At 36.0% G+C, this 25,025-nt stretch overlaps 1 protein-coding gene across 1 annotated transcript; it reads right to left on the reverse strand.

Moving 5' to 3' along the window:
- Positions 1-10,189: 10,189 nt before the first annotated feature.
- On the reverse strand, positions 10,190-15,294 carry LOC124356328 (general transcription factor IIH subunit 4-like). The gene is made up of 2 exons (XM_046807511.1): positions 15,037-15,294; positions 10,190-10,319 (listed from the first exon to the last, which is right to left on the reverse strand). The coding sequence occupies exons 1-2, from the start codon at positions 15,183-15,185 to the stop codon at positions 10,211-10,213; spliced, it is 258 nt and encodes an 85-aa protein (XP_046663467.1). The 5' UTR covers positions 15,186-15,294; the 3' UTR covers positions 10,190-10,210.
- Between the last annotated feature and the right edge of the window lie 9,731 nt (positions 15,295-25,025).

The raw sequence follows: 25,025 nt of genomic DNA on the forward strand, positions 1-25,025 counted from the left end.
TGTCGAGCCATGAGCGTCCAACCAAACACATCCACCGATCATGTTGGAATGGATTGCAAACACTCTAGAATATATTTGAAGAGTCGCTAGATCTCAAAATGCTTGAATATTGTTACGAACGCTCATATTGATTGTGCCTCTTAAGGTGTTTTTCGATGTAGAAATAGAATTTCGCATTTATAATACGGTTTCTTTTGTACAAAACAGTATAAAGACAAATAGTCTGAATTGCCAGATATTTCGTAATAATATGTCATATTTGTGTATTAGTTGACACAATCTTCCTGCAAATGCAGTAGAACACTGTACAAGAGTTGTCCCAATTCATGGGAGAATGGGATTGAAAGACAATTAAAAAATATTATGTACTTAATAAAACTCAAACCGTTATTGTAAATTATATTGCTTTTTATATGTTATCAACCAAACATGTTGCCTGGAGAACAGTCAATATAAAGTTTCTTAAAATTCAATATTGCAAAAATACGTCCAAGATTAAATAAAAATTAAATAAAGTTAGTTACATCTTCAGGTTGATGTCTATTTTTGTCTCATAAGATACAACACATATCATAAATTATTTTGTTACAGTATTGATTGAAGATGTCAGGTCAAATTTGTATTACTGTCAATGTCTGAAAATAAGTTACTCATAAATCTGCTATAGTTAAGTATACGTACAGTTTGGTACTAATTTGTCTCAGTTCACTAGTCTATCGTTGCAGTCTGGAGCTGAGTCGTTGTGACAGATCCTCTTAGTAAGCCTCACTTTCACGGTTAACTGAATATAATACTTCATTACTGACTCTGATGTTGAATATTAACTACGGAACTCCCAGATGATTTTCTCCCAGGACCCACTGTAGTTAGCATTAACAACATGTTCATGCAACTTCAAATTATTTAGACTTCATTCTGTATTAATTCCTCGTTTAGGTTGGCATACGTTCAGGCCCGTTTTAAACCCTGCCAGCGCCCTAGGCACAACGAAGAGTTGCGCCCCTTTTTATACCCCTGCCAGCTGACTACGCCCCCCCCAGCCCTACCATAACGCCTATACCCCGTAACTTTAGATTTAGTCTGAAATGCCAGTTTTGGTTCGGGAGGGACTTTAGACTTAATGTCCCTTAACTCTCCTTTACAAATTATCCTGATTCTTTTCGAAAGCCTTCTCATTATCCACCACCTATGGACCTGCCGTATCCCGGACTGGCAACCGGTAGCCGTGAGGTATCTACTGGTCTCCGGGGGGAATGTGTGTAACATACCTCACGGCATCACGGACCACCCAACCCTCCCTTCTTTACATTTGAAATATGTAAATTATTTATAGTATTCGTTTAATCACATTTTCTTGGGATTATTTTTGGTTTGTTGGCTTACCACTAGACTGACTAGAGATTCAAACAATAGCTTTTTCTGGTTTTCCGTGTTGCAAAGTCGACAATAATGTTTTTGTAGTCTAATAGTAATGTCGTTTAGCGTGCACAGCAATAATAAGCCATTAAGCTTTTTATCAACCATCGACGATCTAATTTCTGACTTTACTCTTTTAAAAGCTGAAAAGCTACGTTCAAAGTCTTGCCCATCAATATCGTTCTTGTATACTTCTCCTAACAGTTTAGCTTCACAAGCCAACTCTTTGAAATTTTTCTCTTCTAGATTTTGTAATATCTTAAATCTTGTGTCGAAATTTGTATATACCTCCCTTCTTTTGTTGAGCTGCGAAGCTATGTTGTGAACAATGGCAATAAACACCCCAGGCAAAATCTTTCTCAAGGAGATGTTTCTTCCATGCTTCTGTCCTTCTTTTCATCGGTCAATAACTTTCTTTTTTCTTACTGTGTCGTATACAGCTTCTTCGTTTTCTGTAAGTTTTCAATGCTTTGGACTAGAAATCATCAAATAAATCTCTTTTTTTTCACTCAAAAACGAGGATAGTGTTTTAAGTTCCTTTGTAGCACCAAATAGGTCTAAATCTTGATTTTGAAGAGTCTTACTTGTTTTATCAACTCTCTCAAGAATTTCGTCCCAGATCACAGTGTTAATAACATGGTTTGGAAATTTCCCAGTGTTTTTAGAAACCCAGCGGTTGTGCATTGTGTTTCTGTTGTCTGAGTATCGTCTTTATTTAGCTCTTTAGGAGCATATTTTAATTCATATCGAATTATTTTTAAAGCTCGAAGAGCGTCTGTCCTAGCAGACCATCTTATGTCACTCAGGGGTTTTACCATTAGCTTTCTCTGATCTTTCTTTGATTTTCCTTCGTTACTCTTTTCAATATGACTTTTTAGGATGTTCCACCTGTAAGTGGATGCCGAGAAAAAAGCATACAACCCTTGTACGAGTGTAACAACTTTCGTGTGTTATCTGGACACGCCTTCTCGGCAGCAAAACATCCAGCAAGGTTTAGAGAGTAAACTGCACATCATATCATATTTGAGCTGCAAGTGAGTGAGCTGCCTGAGTATATACCCGACATGTTTTGATGCATTTTCGTAACTTTGTCCACGACAGTTATCGACATTCAGCTCAAGTTTCTCAAGTAAACTGAGGGTTGCTCCATCCAAACTTCCAGATTTGTGGCATACACTTGGTAAGAGTTGTATCAGGCGTTCGTTGGCGCAAGCATTGGGCAATGAAACATACCGAAGTACTATAGCCAATTGGTCTGTGTGCGACACGTCAGGTATGGAGTCTATGATTAAAGAGAGATAGCGAGCTTGCTTGATTTAATTTAAGATTTGTTTCAGTACTTCTTTGCTCATAATCTCAATAAATTCACTGCAAATGTCAGACGAAAGGTATGTTACACTACCTTTGCCTTTGTTACCATGTGTTGCTATGTGTCTCGCGATAAATAGATCAAATTCACTTATCAGCTCAAGACAGCCTAGAAAAAGTCCGTTTGATGATGATACATGTAGATACAACCACGGAAATTTTTTTTCCAATTTTTGCGCCCCCAAAAAATGCCAATTGCCTAGCGCCCTAGGCACGTGCCTACCGTGCCTATTCGGTAAAACGGCCTGCATACGTTGCAAGGACCTTGATTTAACAGCAAGTTAGAAACACATTGAAAGTATGGCCCAAATGCTTCAGTCCACATGTTTGTAATCTTACCTCTTTTTGGTAAACAGAACCAAAAAACATAGTTAACAATACGAATCTTCGCAACACCCAATACTATCAGCAGCTATCAGTAAATGGCAATCGGTACCGCAGAAATAAAACGGCAGCAAATCAGAAAAGGAGACGCACCTTTTTATGTCTACTGGTTCATTAAAGACGAACTTCTCATAAGATATTGATTTAGCTGAACTCTTTCTTTATTTAGTTGGATTGTTGAGGTTTTGTGTATACTGTAGTATACTCAACGATTTATAATAGTAAAATTATTGAAGCTAGGATAATACGTCTCTTTAGGGAACAAAATGTATTTAAAAGGAAATTAGCCTCTATAGATTATATTAGTGAAGGATCAACTAAATAAACGGTAAGTAAAAATTAAGCAGCAATGATAGCCAATATGATAGCTAATGTTGCCACAATGCAGCAGCAGAATGTTACCAGTGGCGTAACTAGTTTGATTGCGCCCCAATGCAAGTCTTCCTGGATACTGCTGCGCTACAATACGGCATTGTACAATCTCTATCCAATTAGAGAAAGATATATGATATACTAGGTTATTTAGGTTATCATCCTGTCCAAAAATGACGGTAATTTCTAATTTTTTAATGTTTTATAATCAATGGATTATTAAAACTTATGATGTTATGACTTTTTACTGTTTGTATTTCTTGGTCATATTAGTTTCAAACTTAGTAAAATTTAAATCAATCATTCAATCACCTGGTAATTGGTAAACGTAAACACTAATGTTAAATTTGGGCAAAAACACCTGGTAAATGTTAACAACAATGATGAATCTTTTGTTTACATTTACATGTTTTGATTGTCAAAGATTATGTACAAACATTTCAATTAGGGCTAACTACAAGACTAGGATCACATTACATACTTTTCAATTAATTATTGTAACTTTTTAGGACGATAAAATAAGACTACTTCTTTTTAGTTTTTTTACATTTATTTTACATTTTATTCAGTGACATATAAATGATGTAAGAAGCTCCAACATTATCTTAATGTTAATTTTATGCTAAACATGAAACATAGACATTTTAATTGAGGGTTTTAATTCCTACTCCCACTCCCTGACAAAGCCCCTTAGGCTCTTTGTTTCTAGAAACCGTCTAGCTAACCTTTTTACATCTAAAGACCGAGCTCTCTCATGTTCAATACTAATTACACTAAGGTCACACAGTCTAGGTATTGGACATAGAATTTCTTAAGTAGTTCTTAATTATTTTTTAGTTTGGAAAAAAGACCTTTCAACTACTTGCCACAGTCACGGGTAATGTAATGAAAACATTATGAATGTTTAAAAGCAATGCACAGGATCACTAAACTCATAGTCACTAGAAAGTTCGTAAAAAAAAGTCTTTACTTTTCTTTTACGTTTGGAGGTCATTGACGAATCAATATTCCACTTAGCAGCTAACCTCCTGGCTTGATCTAGGACATCGTCGAATTCTCCTCGCAGTTGGCTCACAGTATTTAAACACTTCTGAAGGAGATTCTTTGCATCGTCTAGATTAAACGTCGGACCTCTGTAGGGTTTTCGACGTGATCTGGATTCTTTCTAAAATTCGACTTTGAAACACTAACATCAAAAAACAAACTCAAAAGAAGACATTTCCTTTATAAGACCAGTTGCTTCTGCGACTTAATTGTTCTTGCTTGAAGTCAAAAAATTATTTTCGATAGACACTTCAGCACAGCGACAAAATTTACATTGATTGATAGTAAAGCGTCGTACCTTGACGACCACCTAGTAGGACAGAGTTTTTTTTCTAAGGTTAACTTGATAACACAGGAGTCGGTCAACTCTTTTTAAACATTTGCCATCTTGGTAGGCTTTGGCCGAAAAATACATAAATACTGTTTATTGTATCAATAGAATGATGAAATCTCTGAAATCGATTTCACACTGTCGTTTAAAACTAAATTTAAATTGTGACTAGCCACAATGGACATACTCAGCGGTTAGGAGACTTTGATTTTATTTCTGGTCTGCAGTCCTGTGTAAATTCCATTCATGACAGAAGCGCCATCATATCCTTGACCTCCGGCACTTATCAAAAGATAATTTTCTTTTCTTCTATAAATTTAACTACAAGATCCTCTAGTCCTTCGGCCTGACTGGTCTAGTACTTGCACAAATGCCTAAAAAGGATTCCATTATCTCAAAGCTGATTTAGGTCTGGTTTGTATAAAACATATCTTAAGATTATTGATAACTGATCAATTTTCGAAAATGTCTTGTGTAGTATCTAAAATGAGAGAAAAAAATGGAGACTGTTGAACATCAGTCAATATTTCACTCAAAATCTGATGAGATGTCAAATGAATAAAGCTCGTTTTGAATTGAAGGGCTTAAGTATTTTACCCTACTATCTTCGTTTTCCAGGTGATTTCTTTAAAATAGGGTCGTATCTAGAAAGGAGATCAATAATATTCAGAAAATTTCCTGACTCACTCTTAACATTTTTTATGCTCTCAGATCGATGACCTCTAAGAGCTAGATTACAGGTTGACATTGTTATGATAACATCCAAAATTCTCTTTATTACTTCAACCAGTTTATCTTTCTTTGTCATAGAAAAGAGTTTTGATATCTCTATTATTTTTTGCTTTATTTCCATATGCGATACATGCATTAATATGGCACTTACTCAATTCGTGGTCTTTAATTTTTTGTTGACAGATTTCTCCAACCATTAATTTTCCCAGTAGTCCCATGCATTGTTAAAAGTTTTTTATCAAGTCTGTTAGCAAACAGCCAACATGGTTCACAATACACGCCATTTAAAGACGGAGAGTAACAAAGCCAAAAGCGCTCAATTTTTTTGACCAGTTTTCGTTTCGGAAAAAATAATAATCTTTCGAAAAGGATCTATTTGTTTTAATGTCTTTAGGGAATGGCCCTTGAGGTCTACACGGTTCGGAGTTCAAAATCCGAGATTTCAATTCATCATTGTTAATATCTTCTGAGAAAAGAGCTATGTCTGTACTCTCTACTCCACCATCATTGCAGATTATAACCAAAGACATCAGTATTTTCCTTGTACTGAAATACTTCCGCCAGTTGCTGATGTAGAAGGAGCAGTATATGTAATATTTAAAATCAGCAGACTTACTCCACATTTTGGTGGACTTCTGAAGTTTGGTTATCGGCAAGAACATTCAATTCGACGATATCTTCTGACGTGGATATTTTAACCCCCAAGCCCACATTCATTCTCACCAACACACCATCGTCACCTGATTGACTTTGAGAGGTATCAGCAAAATCCCGTTTTTTAAAAAACGTGTCAATCTTTGGTAGTTTCTTCACTTTTTCTTCTTCTTGTTTTTTTTCCTTTTTCGGAACTCGGCACCACTAGGTCTTTTTGTTTCCGTCCATTTTCGTTCAATCACAAACAATCATAACGAAATCCATTAAAAAACGCAACAAATTTATACGGTAAAAAACGGTCCACTGATTTAAATTGTTATAACAAATACACAGACAAAATTGTTTTGTAATAAAACTCACACTACTGAACCGCACAATCGTACTAACAAGGACCGACTGACAGGACAGGGTGACTAGTCTGTGAGTGCGCAGCGGCCACCCCTCCCCCGCCGAGGACTTGGACTCGCCCAGGCACCCGGCACACGAGAGGGGAGGGGTGGCGGCCTACTACATGCCGCATGACCTTGATGATGCGCAGCAGTTACGGAGTAAAAACTGAGTTGTGGGGACAGCGCGCGGCTCAGTAGTGTCCCAACATTTCAAACTGAACGTATCAGTCCGGCATAGTAAACATCGCAGATAAACCTAGACTTGAGTGGAACTAGTTATCATATTTCATTTCAAATATACTCATCATGAGAATATTTTTAAATAGTGTATTAATAGTTCATACTATTGTACTGTTAGAATAACGAATTACAACTCGGTGGTCAAATGTTTTGTTACCCACAAATTTAGCTTCAATTAAAAAAAAACACTTTTGCGCCCTTCTAGGGCCTGCGCCCCCTGAAGTGCCTGCGCCCCAATGCACCGCATTGGTTGCATTGGCGTTAGTTACGCCCACCGAATGTTACTCCGAGGGTTCTGTATAGAACATACTAATAAAAAAGGAGACCTAAGGCGATAACGAGTACAAACGGTAGCTAATGTAGTTTACAATACAGTAACATATGTTTCTATTGTTTCTGCGTGGGCTGTGCATTTGACAAACTAATGCAAAGGGAGACCTAAGATAACCAGTACAACGGGAGCTAACGTTGCTACAATTTAGTAACATATGTTTTTATATATGGGTTATGTATTTAACATACTAATAAAAAAGGAAGACCTAAGGCGATAACGAGTACAACGGTAGGTAATGTAGTTACAATACAGTAACATATGTTTCTGCGTGGGCTGTAGCATTTGACAAACTAATGCAAAGGGAGGCCTAAGATAACCAGTACAACGGGAGCTAACGTTGCTTACAATTTCCCCCCCCCACCCCCCCCCCCCCCCACCCCCCCCCCCCCCCACCCCCCCCCCCCCCCACCCCCCCCCCCCCCCACCCCCCCCCCCCCCCACCCCCCCCCATAGGTTCCGTCAGGTTCATTTGATATTTCGTTACATTGGTTTATTCGTTTATCCCAGAAAAATATTTACTCTCTAAAAGAAAAACTAAAAAGCAATTTGGATGCATGTGAACTATAAGGAGTCAAACTAGATGATAAAACTCACTTGGAATAGTCATCTGGAATACATAATCAGCCGATCTCAGACTACATTGATGATGGTGAGACGTGCGGTAGGATGCACATGGGGGCTTAGACCCGACATGTCACATTGGCTGAAACACCAGAGTCATCAGACCAATGATGGTGTATGGCTCAGTGGTATAGTGGCCAAAAGTCCGACAGGTGACTGCCGCAAAAAACCTGTCAAAGGTACAGCGGTTGGCATGCTTGGGGACAATGGGCGCCATGAGAGGAACAGCAACCGCTGCTATGGAAGTAGTGCTAAACCTCCCACCCCTAGACATATTCGTCATAGGAGAGGCTAGGATGGCTGCCTACAGACTGAAGTGCAATGGGAACTGGCATCATCACCATGCTAGTAAGCACTCCAAGATCGTTGACATTCTCAAACTGGATATTCTAGAAATGATGTCTGACAGAATGGCAAAGGTTACAGACTGGGAAAAACCATTTCAAGTCAACATTGTTGAAAGGAAAGAATGGTCAAAAAGGTGAGCCTGACTACATGAAGAAGGCTCTAACCTGGTACAACGGACGGGTCAAAGACTCTGAAGGGTAACTGGGGCAGGGGCCTAGGGTTAACTTAAGCTTTAGCCTAGGTAAACTGGCAACTGTCTTTTAGGCTGAAGTTACAGCCCTTGCAGAATGTGCAAGAGTTAATGTGGAAAGGGGCTACAAAGGCAAAACCATCTACATTAACTCGGACAGCAGGGCTGCTCTGCAGGCCTTGGCCAACCATGACTGTAATTCGAAGACAGTCTGGGAATGCCATAAGGTCATGAAATTGCTGGCGAAAACCAATAAAGTTATTCTAACTTGGGTGCCTGGACATAGAGGAATCACTGGTAATGAAGGGGCAGACAGTTGCGCTACACTCTTGGGAGCCAACTGTCCTCTTACCGGTCCTGAACCAACGTGTGGGGTCTCATATAACTTAGCACGTAGATCAGTTTACCAAGTGGATGGTTTAACAAACACCTACAAAAATTGGAGAAATACTGAGGGGAATGTACAAGCAAAGCGGATGCTCAAGGGACCATCAAGGAACATTGCAGCAGATGCCCTTAGAATGAGTAGAACGGAGATCCGAAAAGGTGACTGGTTTTATTACAGGTCATTGGATATTCCGAAGTCACCTGAACAGAATAGGTATTCTAGTTCAGGAAACACTGTGCAGGAAATGTGGCGAGGCTGATGAAACAGCCAAGCACGTCATATCTGAATGTCCGGCATTACAGAGCAAACGCTCAAGATCCCTAGGTGTTCTTATGCATACGGAAGAGGGGTTGGAACAGGAAAGCATTGTTCAGAAGATCTCATGGTTTTGTAAAGGCCTGGGATTTGATACAGCTTAAACCTGGGAGAGGGTGCACAATAAGCCGGATGGCTGAGGCAACTACCAGGCCTAGGAAAACCTGGCCCTCTGTTACAAAAAAAAAAAAAAAAAAAAAAAAAAAAGTGAACGGTATCTTTAAAACAAGACATTTCTATCATTCTACGATTTATAATAACAAAGGGCTTATAAATTTATGTTACAAAGGCCTAAAATGGAAAAAGGTACGCTCATATTATATGAAAATTAAAAAAAATTAAAATAATGAAAATTATGATTTATTCCAGCATATTTTTTACAATAAAAGGAACAAAAACTCTTTCTACGGAATAAGAACTGGCCACGTTTACAAGTAATTGGTGGCCAGATTGACAAAAAAAATAACAACAAAAAAAGCTAGAGTCCAGATTTGTAATTGAATGACACAGAGCCGCTCACCACAGTGACGTCTGTTCTTTGTATAACACTACAAACACATTAAATTATACAGCCACAATTACACTGTTATATTTAATAAAGCAATACAGTTAATAATAATAAAAAAAATATCAAAACTATTTTAACAATAATAAAGTTTTAAAGTTTATTGTTCTAAAATTACAATAATTAAAAATAATTACAAATTACTTAAAGAAAACAATCTTTTTACCTTACTGCTAAAACCATAATAGATTCCACCAACCTATCATGAATCATCCACTGTTCATGTCAAACAGGCCTTTTCTAAACATACATGCCAATATATTTTAAAACAATCCTTTGCAAACAAATTAAACTCGGGTTTCTCAGTATTTTACATGTATAAACATGCAGGTGAAAACAATGACAGTCACTGCTAAAAATTTATCATTTATATTAAAACATAAAAAGGTAAAAGTTCACCATAAACAGTGAGACATGATAAGATCTTGAGATTAACCATCACTGCAAAAATTCAAGTTGTGGTTTCTAAGGAGTACTTACTAGAATGTACAGTCTAAGTTACATTTAACTATTAAACACTTACTTTGCATAAGCCTGGGAAACCCACGATGCAATCACTGCCTGAGGAACAGGTTGTTCAACAAACAATAACCTGATCACGTAATGCTTGGCTATTGCCGGAAGCTCCCTGGAGAAAATAATGTTGTATAAGTTAATTAAATTAAGTAAAAAGCTAACAAATTAGTCAAGTAACGGTTTTAAAGATAAATACATTTTTATTTAATATAAAAATAAAACCCTACATTTTTTGCATGTTCAGACCAGATTTAAAATCATAAACCAGTGGGAAAGGCAACCCTTTCACTGCCAATGTTCAGTTTTCCATACATTGAAACTTTCATAAACTGCCAGTGCCAAAATTGTTTGGACATTTCCAAAAAATAATCAAAAACATATTAAAAGGCACATTAGGAGTTATTTAGGGTAAGCATCATGTTTTTATTGAAATAACACTTCAAAAGTAAAGATACGTTTTTAAAGAAAAAAAATCCACATGTATTTTTGTGCAAATACAGAAAGTGAGTTTATACTAAGTGCTACCCTCTTCATTCCTATTACACATAGGGAATTTTGACTTGTATAAATGATCATAGTTTTGAATGAACTGTACCTTTTCAGTTTTTTTTTCTAAGTTTAACAAGTGCATGTTTAGTTTATAAATACCCAAAACCTAATTATTAAAAAAATGTCTCTATTTATGTGAATTCCCTATTTGTATTTACGAATTAAAATTATTTGCATTACTACATTAAAGAACCTCATAATCTGTTTTTTTATAAGTTCAAAAATATATTATATACCAACGAACTTAATGATAATATAATAAATACTGAGTTGAATTTTTAATATTCATTACAAAGCCATACAAAATTGAAGTCGAACATATTAGTTAATTTTGCAGTGTAGAAATTTTAAGTACTATTTCTAATACTAAGGTCCTTTAGAAGACAACAAAAGTTTTTATCTAAAAACATTTAAACCTGTGTTGGGGAGTTTGTAATAGGCTGCGAGAAAAATTACCTAGCAGCAAAAGGATTAACACTTTAACTGCCACACCGACCTGATCCCCTCAGCGCAGTTTTTATGGTTAGAGCAAGCAGCCGACCCGAGCAGGTAATCATATGACACTACTGATGTTCTTGCCTTATAGCATTTCCAGAGTGCATTCTAATGGTGTTAGGCCATAATATTTGGACATTGCACATAAGTAAGTACTACGCTGCTCAAACAGACCTTAAATAAAGTTTAGTTATTTTATGTAAACTGAAAACAAATACATTTCTTCTACATATAAAAAGTATAGCTTCACTATAATACAATTATAAAAGCCTAAAACGTAATTCAGCTCGACATTATCGTCCAAAGTTAATTCAAAGTAAAATTGAGTTTTGAAATTAATTTAAAGTGAAATCATTTGGTTATTGACTAATGACGGCAAGAAAAATTATGTAAATGTGGTCCTTGTTTCACAAGAAGCCAGACTCGTTTATCCTTGAAAATAGTAAAAGGTAAGTAAATCTTATGTTTGAAACATTTTATAAATATAGATACTTTTTTTTAATTATCGTTAACATATTAATTTATAAGATTTAAAACCAGCAGAACTATATTGTTATTTGAAATATCCATCACGTAATTTGGTCCGACATTTTGATTTCAGTACTTTTAGATAGTCATGAATATCGATATTAATGATTCGAATTATAATTCGATTGAGTTAGTGGCCGCTTATTATACTGTAGCTGAAAAATCAGTATTACAATGCATCAATAGTGAAAAAAATTTTAAAAAAAGATAAGTAAAAAATTAGATAGTAAATGTAAGACAAAATTACATGTTATTTGCATGTGATGGATTTAAGTTTCCTTGTGGTTCTTCCTGTGTTTTCTTTGTAGGTGTTAACTACTGCCGTACCCAGAAATATTTCCTTGGCTGTTTTGTGGAACCGTCTCATGCTCTTGCGCACAGCTGTGTATTATTTATAAGAGGACATTTGGTCTAACACATCAATACCGATTTTGGCCTTATTATAAATAGTATACCTTTTGGAGGATTAAGGAGGATTTTTTTGTTTTTCTGCAGATATTTGGAAACCTTACAGAGTGCTTAGTTCACATCATTCTGTCTTCTTATCGATCCAGTTAGTGTAAACAATACCATTTTCATACTCTAACCAGGTCATCTCTTTCTAGCTTCCCTTTATCAATTTTGCATTTTGTGATGAAAACACCAAGCTCTATTGGATGTTACTGTCCCAGCCAGGTCGGTTTCTTTTTCTAAAAGAATGTTTACAAGATCCACAGAGGTGTAAAAATTGTCTGTATACAGAGTGTAGCCCTTACCAAGGTAGTCTTTCATAAGACCAATCCAACAGAGGTCGCCAGAAATTCCCGTACTAATCCCAACTTCAGCTGCAGTAAAGACCGTGTAATCGAAATACCGCACATTGCGGTCCAATGGGGTCATCACCTTTATTTTCTAGAAAATTAGGGACGAAAAAAGACTGTCCGATCCAATCAGTTGGGACCTTCCACACACACTAATTTGAAAAAAATATTGTAAAATAACCAAAATATAAAAATAAAATCAACATTAGCAACAATACATTCAGTAATAAAGTTGGTAAACACGAAACATATAGGGAACTTATATAGTGCCAGTTAACGTGTTTTAAAAAAATTAGGGAATTTCCAAATAATGATACCAAACTTAAGGATAATATGAGTACAGCCTTAGTCCTACATGGTATAGAAATACAGCACGGCAGACATCAGCCAGAATCAATACATAAAGCTAGAGTGTCTTGTGCTACAATTAGATAATTGTGATTCACAGTGTATGTATAAAATAACAAAATATTGATCTTCCTAGGGAAAGTAGAAGCACTGATCATCATTACATGTGATGAGCACCCACTAAACCTATTATTTACCTACATAATGTTGTTCAGGACAGGTACAGTAACTTCATTTCACCTTCCACTTAGTGTAACTTTTGGATTCTGGACACTGTTTATTTCAACAGATAACAAATTTGGACTCCAGATTCCAGGAGTCAAGTCTGTAACACCGTCAGTTTTTAGGTGCTGCACTAAGCAGTAGGTGAAAAGGAGCTAAGCTCAGCATTCGCATTGAGTCAACCCTTCTCACCATCACTATGTCACGTGTAGAAAACTAGGTTCCTCTGCCACGTTTTGGCAATACTCTAAAACATTGTATTGCACTCAATTGTGCACCTGATGAGACAATAAGAATGCCTCTTCATCTAGATTACACTTGATTATGTAGCCTAAGTGTATAAACAATGTAAAGAGTTTCTTTTGAGCTTCATCGTCACCATCAAAATAATGGGCTGCAGTAGGCCTATATAAGCAGCCACCACGACAATCGTATCAACTATCAATAAATATATGTCCAAACTATGGAATACATAAAAATATTTAACCTATAGATGCACATAATTAATAATTGCTAAGTGTTTTTATTTTACAGGAAAACAATATTGTTTAATACAATCTTAAAAACCTGTAACGTTTGCTTTGACATTATTTGTTCAACTAAATTAATTCAAACAAAGTAAAATAAAGTTGATGGTATTACAGAAATAACCAGCTGCGGAAGTAAGTACAATGCCGATGTACATGTGTTATTTGTGTCAGACATGTTTATTGGCCAAAATAGTAGAAAGCAACTAAATGTTACACTGTTTTTTTTTTTACATTTCTAGCCTAGATAGTTTTTTATTCGTCTGTTAAAAATTATAACCCTTTAGGATATAAAAGCCGAACTATACTGCCATTTGTAATACACATGCAATTTGGTTTCAGTAGTTATATCGACGATTACGATTATGAATATCGATAATTTGATAATCATGAGTATTGATTATTTGACTGTGATGGTGGCAGCTTATTATACTACATCCAAATAATGGTTTGCAGCTCTGGAGTTTTATCTTATCCCAGTAAATGTAGCCAAACATGTTCTGTTGTTATTGAAAAGATTTGTCATCTCTGTATCACTTAACGGGTAGGGTACGATAAGCGGACCCGGTTTTTTATATCGAAGAATGTAACCATCGATACCTAATATTCCCATCAAATCCTAGACTATCAATTGATATAAAAGTATCTATAGTCCTTAATAACAATCATATGTTTTAAATTAAAATATGAATTTAATATTCACAGTGATCAAACAAATTATTATAACCAAAATTAGGAAAACTGTAGACGACCATATTTGCTCCTCTCACAGTTACAGTAAGTTGTTTCTTTCCCACAAATTTCACATAATGGATTTTTCCGTACGAGTCCAACAAAAAATTGAGTCCTGTAGTTTTCTAAAATTGACTACCATTTTTAATAATCAAATGTTACTTATGTAAAATTGAAATATTACGTTAAACTGTTCAAAATAAACAATTAGTATCGATGGTTATGATTAAGTAATATCGTTTGCCAATTTCAATATAAAAAACCAGGTCCGCTTATCATACCCTACCCCACATTACTAATCAAATGTTTATTTTTGTTAAAATTTATGTTACCTTGTACATTCTAAGCTTGTTTTAAAATTGCCTCTCCAATTTAATCTTGAAAGCTAGTTAAATTTATAATGTCAAGTTTTTTTCTATTTCTCATGTAGCATAATTTTACTGCAAATTCTAGAGTTAAAAGGATAGCCCACAAGTACATTCAAAGCATGAGTAGACTATACTCCTTAGAGTATTATTTATTGTAATAGGCTATGTTCTAAAATAAAATTAAATATATAACAGTAAAAGTTTTCTAAAATACTAAGTATTTAATACATTTTAATACCACTTGCGCTAGGTCTAATTACCTGTACACAGCTAAACAAGTTGTTGGGTGGTTGTAGAGTCTTTCTAAGACTTCCTTTGGCAATGTTTTTAAATAATCGTGCAAGTTTTTACATTGTAATGATTTACTTTTTAAGAAAAGAGGATTTCCACTTTTAGACGAGTCTGCCATAATTGACGCTAAACAAAAACATGCAATTTATTAATTGTAAAGTAAATGGAAAAAGATAGCCGTAACGCTTCAAGCAAATCCGACATAACCTAACCTACTCTCACGGATTTTTTAATACACAATCCACATAAACAAACACCACCGTGAAGTTAGCGTCACTTTATCGTCCGTCTGTATTCCGTGCAACAATTTTGCAGTCAACAATCTGAAGGCGCTAACAAACATTCAAAATCTGAAATAATAGTATAAAACTAATTATTAAAAAACGATCTTTCACAAAATCTACACAGTTAATCGTATTTATTACTTACCACAAAGAATTCCCGTTAATATACTTTAATTATACTTTAATATACCAACGTCAAAAAGGTGGTGTCGGCCGTCAGAGGTCCTATCGTCTAAATTAAATGCACCGTTAGACGGGGCGTTCTCGTATAAAAGTAACTCCTGAGACTTAACCAAACAAGTGCCCGCAATGAAACTTTGTACACAGATGCTCTATAAGCTAAACTTTAATATACCAACGTCAAAAAGGTGGTGTCGGCCGTCAGAGGTCCTATCGTCTAAATTAAATGCACCGTTAGACGGGGCGTTCTCGTATAAAAGTCGCTCCTGAGACTAAACCAAACAAGTGCCCGCAATGAAACTTTGTACACAGATGCTCTATAAGCTGAAATTTAATACACCAACGTCAAATAGGTGGTGTCGGCCGTCAGAGGTCCTATCGTCAAAATTAAATGCACGGTTAGACGGGCGTTCTCGTATAAAAGTCACTCCTGAGACTTAACCAAACAAGTGCCCGCAATGAAACTTTGTACACAGATGCTCTGTAAGCTGAACTTTAATATACCAACGTCAAAAAGGTGGTGTCGGCCGTCAGAGGTCCTAACGTCTAAATTAAATGCACCGTTAGACGGGGCGTTGTCGTATAAAAGTCGCTCCTGAGACTAAACCAAACAAGTGCCCGCAATGAAACTTTTGTACACAGATGCTCTGTAAGCTGAACTTTAATATACCAGCGTCAAATAGGTGGTGTCGGCCGTCAGAGGTCATATCGTCAAAAATTAAATGCACGGTTAGACGGGCGTTCTCGTATAAAAGTCACTCCTGAGACTTAACCAAACAAGTGCCCGCAATGAAACTTTGTACACAGATGCTCTGTAAGCTGAACTTTAATATACCAACGTCAAAAAGGTGGTGTCGGCCGTCAGAGGTCCTATCGTCGAAATTAAATGCACCGTTAGACGGGGCGTTCTCGTATAAAAGTCGCTCCTGAGTCTAAACCAAACAAGTGCCCGCAATGAAACTTTGTACACAGATGCTCTGTAAGCTGAACTTTAATATACCAACGTCAAAAAGGTGGTGTCGGCCGTCAGAGGTCCTATCGTCAAAATTAAATGCACGGTTAGACGGGCGTTTCTCGTATAAAAGTCACTCCTGAGACTAAACCAAACAAGTGCCCGCAATGAAACTTTGTACACAGATGCTCTATAAGCTGAACTTTAATATACCAACGTCAAATAGGTGGTGTCGGCCGTCAGAGGTCCTATCGTCAAAATTAAATGCACGGTTAGACGGGCGTTCTCGTATAAAAGTCACTCCTGAGACTTAACCAAACAAGTGCCCGCAATGAAACTTTGTACACAGATGCTCTGTAAGCTGAACTTTAATATACCAACGTCAAAAAGGTGGTGTCGGCCGTCAGAGGTCCTATCGTCTAAATTAAATGCACCGTTAGACGGGGCGTTCTCGTATAAAAGTCGCTCCTGAGACTAAACCAAACAAGTGCCCGCAATGAAACTTTGTACACAGATGCTCTGTAAGCTGAACTTTAATATACCAACGTCAAATAGGTGGTGTCGGCCGTCAGAGGTCCTATCGTCAAAATTAAATGCACGGTTAGACGGGCGTTCTCGTATAAAAGTCACTCCTGAGACTTAACCAAACAAGTGCCCGCAATGAAACTTTGTACACAGATGCTCTGTAAGCTGAACTTTAATATACCAACGTCAAAAAGGTGGTGTCGGCCGTCAGAGGTCCTATCGTCGAAATTAAATGCACCGTTAGACGGGGCGTTCTCGTATAAAAGTCGCTCCTGAGACTAAACCAAACAAGTGCCCGCAATGAAACTTTGTACACAGATGCTCTGTAAGCTGAACTTTAATATACCAACGTCAAATAGGTGGTTGTCGGCCGTCAGAGGTCCTATCGTCAAAATTAAATGCACGGTTAGACGGGCGTTCTCGTATAAAAGTCACTCCTGAGACTTAACCAAACAAGTGCCCGCAATGAAACTTTGTACACAGATGCTCTGTAAGCTGAACTTTAATATACCAACGTCAAAAAGGTGGTGTCGGCCGTCAGAGGTCCTATCGTCGAAAATTAAATGCACCGTTTTAGACGGGGCGTTCTCGTATAAAAGTCGCTCCTGAGACTAAACCAAACAAGTGCCCGCAATGAAACTTTGTACACAGATGCTCTGTAAGCTGAACTTTAATATACCAACGAAATTGAAGTTGTTTGTGTTTTGTACTTATTAGTTATATAAGTAATACATTACCTTTTTTATTTGACAATACTCGTACTTCTTTTCCATGTAGTCAGGAAATTTTAAAAAAATGAGAGCTATAACAAAAAGTAAAATTAATATGACACAAACCATGTTTTTTTTTTTTTTTTTTTTTTTTTTTAAGTGGTGAAAAAATGCATTGCTGCACGAACGCTTGGTCTTACCGTAACCAAGCGAACAAGTGTGGGGCTCTCCACCAGATAGTATTCTGATGGCATACCCACTAAAAAAACACCACTTTCTTCTTTTTTCTTCTTCCTTCTCTAGACTCTGGAACTCAACGGGTACAAACTTAAAAGATAATACCAACAAATATGTTATTACAATTTCTTAAAGCATATGCTATGTACGAGTTTTTTTAAATTTATATTACAAATACCCAACACCAACAAAATTTACTCTGCCATGCAACTATGGACCTATTTTACGGACATCAATAGCAGAAACTGTTACTGAAATGTCTATATACATGTATGATATATTATGGGAATGAATTTACAGGCCATGATTTAAGCAAAACAATTAAATTATTCGTGGATGGAAATATTTACGCTAACACATGTATGGGATAAGAAGGACCGTATGTATGTATTCACTGCGCTCTGTCAGTTATGACACAATTCCCATACAATAATAATGAAGAAAAATACGGCTGTAAAACATTTACAATTTCTAAAAATTACTTTTTGTTATTAATGTTTTACTTCACCTGTAAAGAGTATTCTTATAAACAATCTAAATATACGTTTAATCTAAATATCAATCTGAGGGACAATTGTATCCCTTTACCACTTCAGTAAATCATGTTGTCAGGAAGAGGAGAACATGTTGCTCACGACAGCGACACGTCCTTCGTGTGGTCATTACCATCGTCTAAGCAGGTTCTGGTTGTAGAAGGATTCTTTTCGAAAGAGATGAGGTGGTGGAAGTAGAGTATAGTATATTTCGGGGTTAAGTATGGCGCATGAGGTAGTTAGTTGTAGGGTTAGGGTTCTTTATAATAATTACAATTAATATAAAACTAATGGTAGCTACTAGTTTCACTACCAACAACTTCAGGAAACATCTCATTATTTTTTGTGGGACCTAATAACTTTTTCAAACAGTGGTTGTTGCAAGTTCTATTTGGATCTCTTCAATTCATTGGCTTCTGTCTATCAATATACTGGGCATAACGATATTGGCAGCTACTCAATCCTCCACCAAACCGTTAAGCACTTTTCTTTGCGTTGGGCGGGACCTAATATTTTTGCTATACCGTGGTTGATGCTAATTCTATATACAAATTAATAAAATTGCTTTCTTTCCTTGGCTTCTGTCTATCAATATACTGTGCATAACGATATTGGCAGCTACTCAATCCACCACCAAACCGTTAAGCACTTTTCTTTGCGTTGGGCGGGACCTAATATTTTTGCTATACCGTGGTTGATGCTAATTCTATATACAAATTAATAAAATTGCTTTCTTTCCTTGGCTTCTGTCTATCAATATACTGTGCATAACGATATTGGCAGCTACTCAATCCACCACCAAACCGTTAAGCACTTTTCTTTGCGTTGGGCGGGACCTAATATTTTTGCTATACCGTGGTTGATGCTAATTCTATATACAAATTAATAAAATTGCTTTCTTTCCTTGGCTTCTGTCTATCAATATACTGTGCATAACGATATTGGCAGCTACTCAATCCACCACCAAACCGTTAAGCACTTTTCTTTGCGTTGGGCGGGACCTAATATTTTTGCTATACCGTGGTTGATGCTAATTCTACATGCAGGTTAATAAAATTGCTTTCTTTCCTTGGCTTCTGTCTATCAATATACTGTGCATAACGATATTGGCAGCTACTCAATCCACCAACAAACCGTTAAGCACTTTTCTTTGCGTTGGGCGGGACCTAATATTTTTGCTATACCGTGGTTGATGTTATTTCTATATACAAATTAATAAAATTGCTTTCTTTCCTTGGCTTCTGTCTATCAATATACTGTGTATAACGATATTGGCAGCTACTCAATCCACCACCAAACCGTTAAGCACTTTTCTTTGCGTTGGGCGGGACCTAATATTTTTGCTATACCGTGGTTGATGCTAATTCTACATGCAGGTTAATAAAATTGCTTTCTTTCCTTGGCTTCTGTCTATCAATATACTGTGCATAAACGATATTGGCAGCTACTCAATTCACCACCAAACCGTTAAGCACTTTTCTTTGCGTTTGGCGGGACCTAATATTTTTGCTATACCGTGGTTGATGCTAATTCTATATACAAATTAATAAAATTGCTTTCTTTCCTTGGCTTCTGTCTATCAATATACTGTGCATAACGATATTGGCAGCTACTCAATCCACCACCAAACCGTTAAGCACTTTTCTTTGCGTTGGGCGGGACCTAATATTTTTCCTTAAAAACAGGTGTTGTTGTTAATTGTTTCATTCCCATGGGTTCCTGTTGTATTTCGATTTAAATTGTTGGCAAAGTTTGCAAATAAATATGAAATCATTTACCTCAACCTCATGTTGGGTTTTACTTAAATACTTAAGACATGGTTTGAAGTGAGCCCATCGTTTGCAGCTGTCGCACATTATCCATATTTTGCATCGAGTCTCTCCCTTTCCACATTGTAAGCATATGTCTGCCATATTATCTGACCATTGCAGAATTTCTCTTTTTAAGTATTCTCTATAATCAGTAGGATTTATTTTCGTCGGCATTTTTTGGTCTTTCAGAAAACATTCTATATAATTTATAACATATATTCCACAATTAAAGCTATCACTTTGGACTGCCCCCTCGCCTTTTACATATGTCCATCTGTCTACTTTCATGCCATCATTCTTGTACTGAGTTTTTTGAAGACCACTGAGAAATGTCCTAAATTTTTTAAATCCAACTTCACAGTTGTCCGGATATCTTGGCAGTGGGTTGTAGAAAAAGCATGTGTGGTTCTGTATGTCTCCAACCAGCACGCAATAGTGATTTTTGTTTGATACAATATACGGCATTAGAATTTTGTCATACTCATTTAAGTTTCGGAAATAATACCAAACAGGCGATGCTGCAGTAACGGAATTGTGTTTAAAAAGTGTTCCGCAAGTTTCTGTATTGACGAATTTAACGTTGTCTGTTTTGCACAGTTTTTTAATTAGAGCAACAATAGCGCAGTCGATCACATTCTGGTGTAATTCTCTCGATCCATTCAATGTGAAATACGCGTCTCCGAACAGATACAGTTTTTTTGTAGGCACTAAATTTTTAAAAAAAGGCTACTACATACGTATCTGTTTCTAATTCATTTTCCTCGTACAAATAAAAATCTGGATTCATAAATAGGCCATTTGGAATCGCACAGACGTGAGGATACTGTTTGCTCATACTCACCCTAAATTTCCTGTTATTATCTTCACCTACACTTCCTATTTCTTTTCTTGTACTGTGTTCGTTTTCTGAAGGTAGTCCTCTATCAATAGTTATGTACTTCTCTTCATTTTCTGGCGGCTCGTCTACTGTAGGTTTATCGGCGTTCTCAAATCCTGCACTACAAGTTTGTTTTGTAAATAATTTCGAATTTCTTAAGGGTTTGTTTGTAGTCAAGTGATATGTAGAAGTCGACCTGCGCTTCTTTTGCCATGTTTCTGTGATACTTGGATCATCAACATCTTCAATATCCTCAGAATGAAATTCATTACTTATCTGGAATGGCTGTTCAAAAGTGGTTTGGACAGTCTTTGGCTCCATTGGATTCAATATGACCTTAGTTTCAATATCACAAAAGTTATTTTTCTGTCTAACTCGTTGTTTTCTTTCTTTGTTATAATCTGAAATATCTATACTTATATTTTTCAATGAAGACTGTACATTGCTTTTTAGAAGTTTTATCAAACGCCCTATTTTTAAATTCGTTTTACTCTTTAAAAGTCTGTGTTTAACCTGTTGGAAGTAGTTCTCAACGTTCGCGTTTGATAATCTATTAAATTCTTCACTTCCATGCATAAACAACATTAAGCCACTCCAAAAAGGTAACAGTGGCATTAAGTGGTTATGAACATAATCGAAGAATCCTGGACAGTAATAAATGTTTAATTCTTCGGTTGCTGGTTCATTTTTCCTGATGGTGTGTAGCTTGTCCGTAACAATTTGTAGAATTGAACAATATCTGGTAAAAAAGGGACTATCTAGCTTTGTTTTTTCCACTCACATATTCATTATCTATGTCGTTAAGGTTTGAATTTTGAGGAATGTCTGATTTTGATATAACTAGGTCTTTATTTTCAAGTATCTGGTTCACTTTATCAATCTCATGTTTTGTAATAGAGTAATTCTTTTCACTGAGTGATATAGTTGCAAGCATTGTGTAGATCTCATCAGTCTCACTCACTGAATTGCATATTACCAGGAGACCCATCACTTTCAGTATCATTTCCTTCACTCTCTTATTTAAAATATTTTCTTTTGAGAGCCTGTCACTAACCATTTTCATGAAATGTGCACAGCATGCGTGTATTGTTATTTTAGCTCTATACTGCTGCGGGTCACTCCTGTCCGTTACGATGTTGTAGCACATACGGAGATATTGCAACAAATCCATCGAGTTTCCAAGATATAACAATTCCTATCATCATAGCCCAACTCCAATCACAAACAATACGTTTAATAAGTGGCCAATGTTGTTTACTTGATTTCAAGCAGAAATACTTATAAGTTGTAAATAAATCAGCTAGGGCGCTTATGTCATGTACCTCAGACAACATTTCTATGACAGGTAAAATTTCACCATTAACATTAACAACCAATGCATAATACAAAATAGGTTTGTTATTAGATAAGACCACTTGTCTTGCAACCGAGCCTGTTGCATCAAAATAACCAGCTGGCACGTTTTTACTTGCGATTACCTTTCTTTGCAGACCTGTAAACATATATACCTGGAAGGGTGAGGCTACTACCTTTCTTATATATTTCTCCTCCTCAGTGGATGAAACTGATTCGGTTTTTGCCAGTAAAATTAGGTCTAACAAGTCGTTTGAGTGCAAGTCATCTTCTTTGAACGCTTCTGATCGACATTTTCTCAGCGTCATTAATGTTCTGACAGACTGCATATTAAGATCAATAGCAGCATCTATATTTATATGTTTCATATCTTCATTCTGTACCGTTTTTGCTTGATCTAGTAACAACTTCTTTTTGTATATTTTACGTTCTCCTCCCCTCAGTTGGTAAGACCTTTTCTTTCCAGTATGAATCGGGACAGACGTACCGCTGCTCGTTATTCTTAACATCAACAATATCAGTTATTTCAACTTCAAATTTAAACTCTTTACATTTTCCAGCTGCGCTTGAGCCACACCTTGCATATGTTACATATTTTAAATTTTCATTATGTCTTAGTCTACTATTTGTAAATATTAACCTGCAACTGATATTTGCTTGTTTTATTACAGCATTTCGGAGCCAAATTCTAAATGTGGCTGTATCAAATACACCGTTAACCATTACGTCGTCTATGTGACCAGTAACTCTTTTTTCTTCAACTGCAAATTTATTAGAGCACGACAAGGAATGTTTCCTTTTAGGTACTGCTATGTACGATTTTCCTGATTTTTCTGCAATATTTTCAATATTTTTTTTTAGGTATTCCTCATTGTTTGAACAATTAGCCGATACATTAATTTTTCCTTTTTGATGTAATATTTCCTTATTCATATTGTCAGTCTCATTGGTGACATATTCACTGTAAACATCTTTTGAACTATCGAATACTGACATCCATATTCTATCTCGATATAAAATTTCGTCCATTCTATCAAAAGGGTATTTTTTATCGTCATAATACTGGTAATGTCCACAGATGTCGTAGTTGTCACTACCCTCTTTCTGATTCTCTTATTTCAATTTTTAATTCGTCCCCAACTGTACTTAAGTGTATGATCATTTCATTGTCGCAAAACTTATACAAGCACTTTTTAAAAACTAGAATTACGGGTTTTTTGATAGATCTGATTTGTTTTAGATTTTCTTTATATTTATACATGTCATCAAAATCTGTCCACGTACACACTCCACCGACCCTACGATGACAGCTAATAAACTCTTTGACTAAATGTTCAAATCTCTGATCTTTTTTACACTCATTTTCCCACAAAATAACAGTGCTATGAATTGTATTGTTAATAAAGATTTCTGTTTTCGTTGATGTTTGTAAGTCCTGGTGGCTTGGTGATTTGCAATAAGTCAATGATTTCACACAGCCTCTGCTATCTTTTAATCTATCAGCGAATGTTTCTCCTTTGCCTGTTATTTGCTTTATTCCAATATCTGACTCAGGTAATTGTGTTAGAAACTTAGTCCAAACATGCTTGAATTTTCTTGCATTATTTTTATTACTCCCTTTCCATCCTACCTTCTGACAATAGTGATTGTACACTTTATGATAAACGATCTTTTCCTTTTCCATTAGTTCTTCTTTTGTTACTTCATCACCGAGCGTGTTCAAAACACTGTTTAGTAATTCCTCATACTTCTCGTTTACTTTGTTCCGAGGAGATTGTTGGATGTCTTTTTCTGCTGTAACTTTTGTTATGAATTTTGAAAAGTTTTTTTCATACAATTTATTAAGCAATAACATGTGTTTGTTACTGCAGTCCCCAAATATCAACAAAGCAGCCTATTTGAATAATGCGTGTCTTTCCTTACTACGTTTTTTTAATTTTTGGTTACAGCATCCTTTCTTGTTTAAAAACGCAATCAATTTCTCTAACACATCAGGATATGTTGAACTAGTCATCGATTTCTCTTTCAATTGCAGACTCTGTAATGGGGTTTTTTTCTACATTTTTAGGTTGATCAGACGAAATGTAACTGTTTTCTGCGATGCCACTTTTATGAATGGTAGTATCATGTCTGGTGTTAGATTTGTGGGGTTCATCGGAGACTTCCAACTCAAATAAATCTCTTTTTATTAGTAGATCATAATGGCCTTCTGACTCGTGACCTTTTTCTATTCCTTGAAATACAAAATCATATGTTGTATACACTTGATTGATATTAAAATTAGCAACCTTAAAGATAGTATCTTTCCCACAAATCCTTTGTTTAACATCTCTATCTCTGTATACAGTTGCATTTCTCTTGTAAACCTCGCAAAAAACTGTAATTTCAAATTCCGATCCATATATTCGCTTCTGTACATTTCCCATTAGGTTTGCATATTTTAGAGGAGAGTTAAATTCTTCTCCGAGCGTATATTGTATTCTCTCATAGTAATGC

The sequence above is a fragment of the Homalodisca vitripennis genome, chromosome 2 (assembly GCF_021130785.1).
Source record: "Homalodisca vitripennis isolate AUS2020 chromosome 2, UT_GWSS_2.1, whole genome shotgun sequence".
Taxonomy (NCBI): domain Eukaryota; kingdom Metazoa; phylum Arthropoda; class Insecta; order Hemiptera; family Cicadellidae; genus Homalodisca; species Homalodisca vitripennis.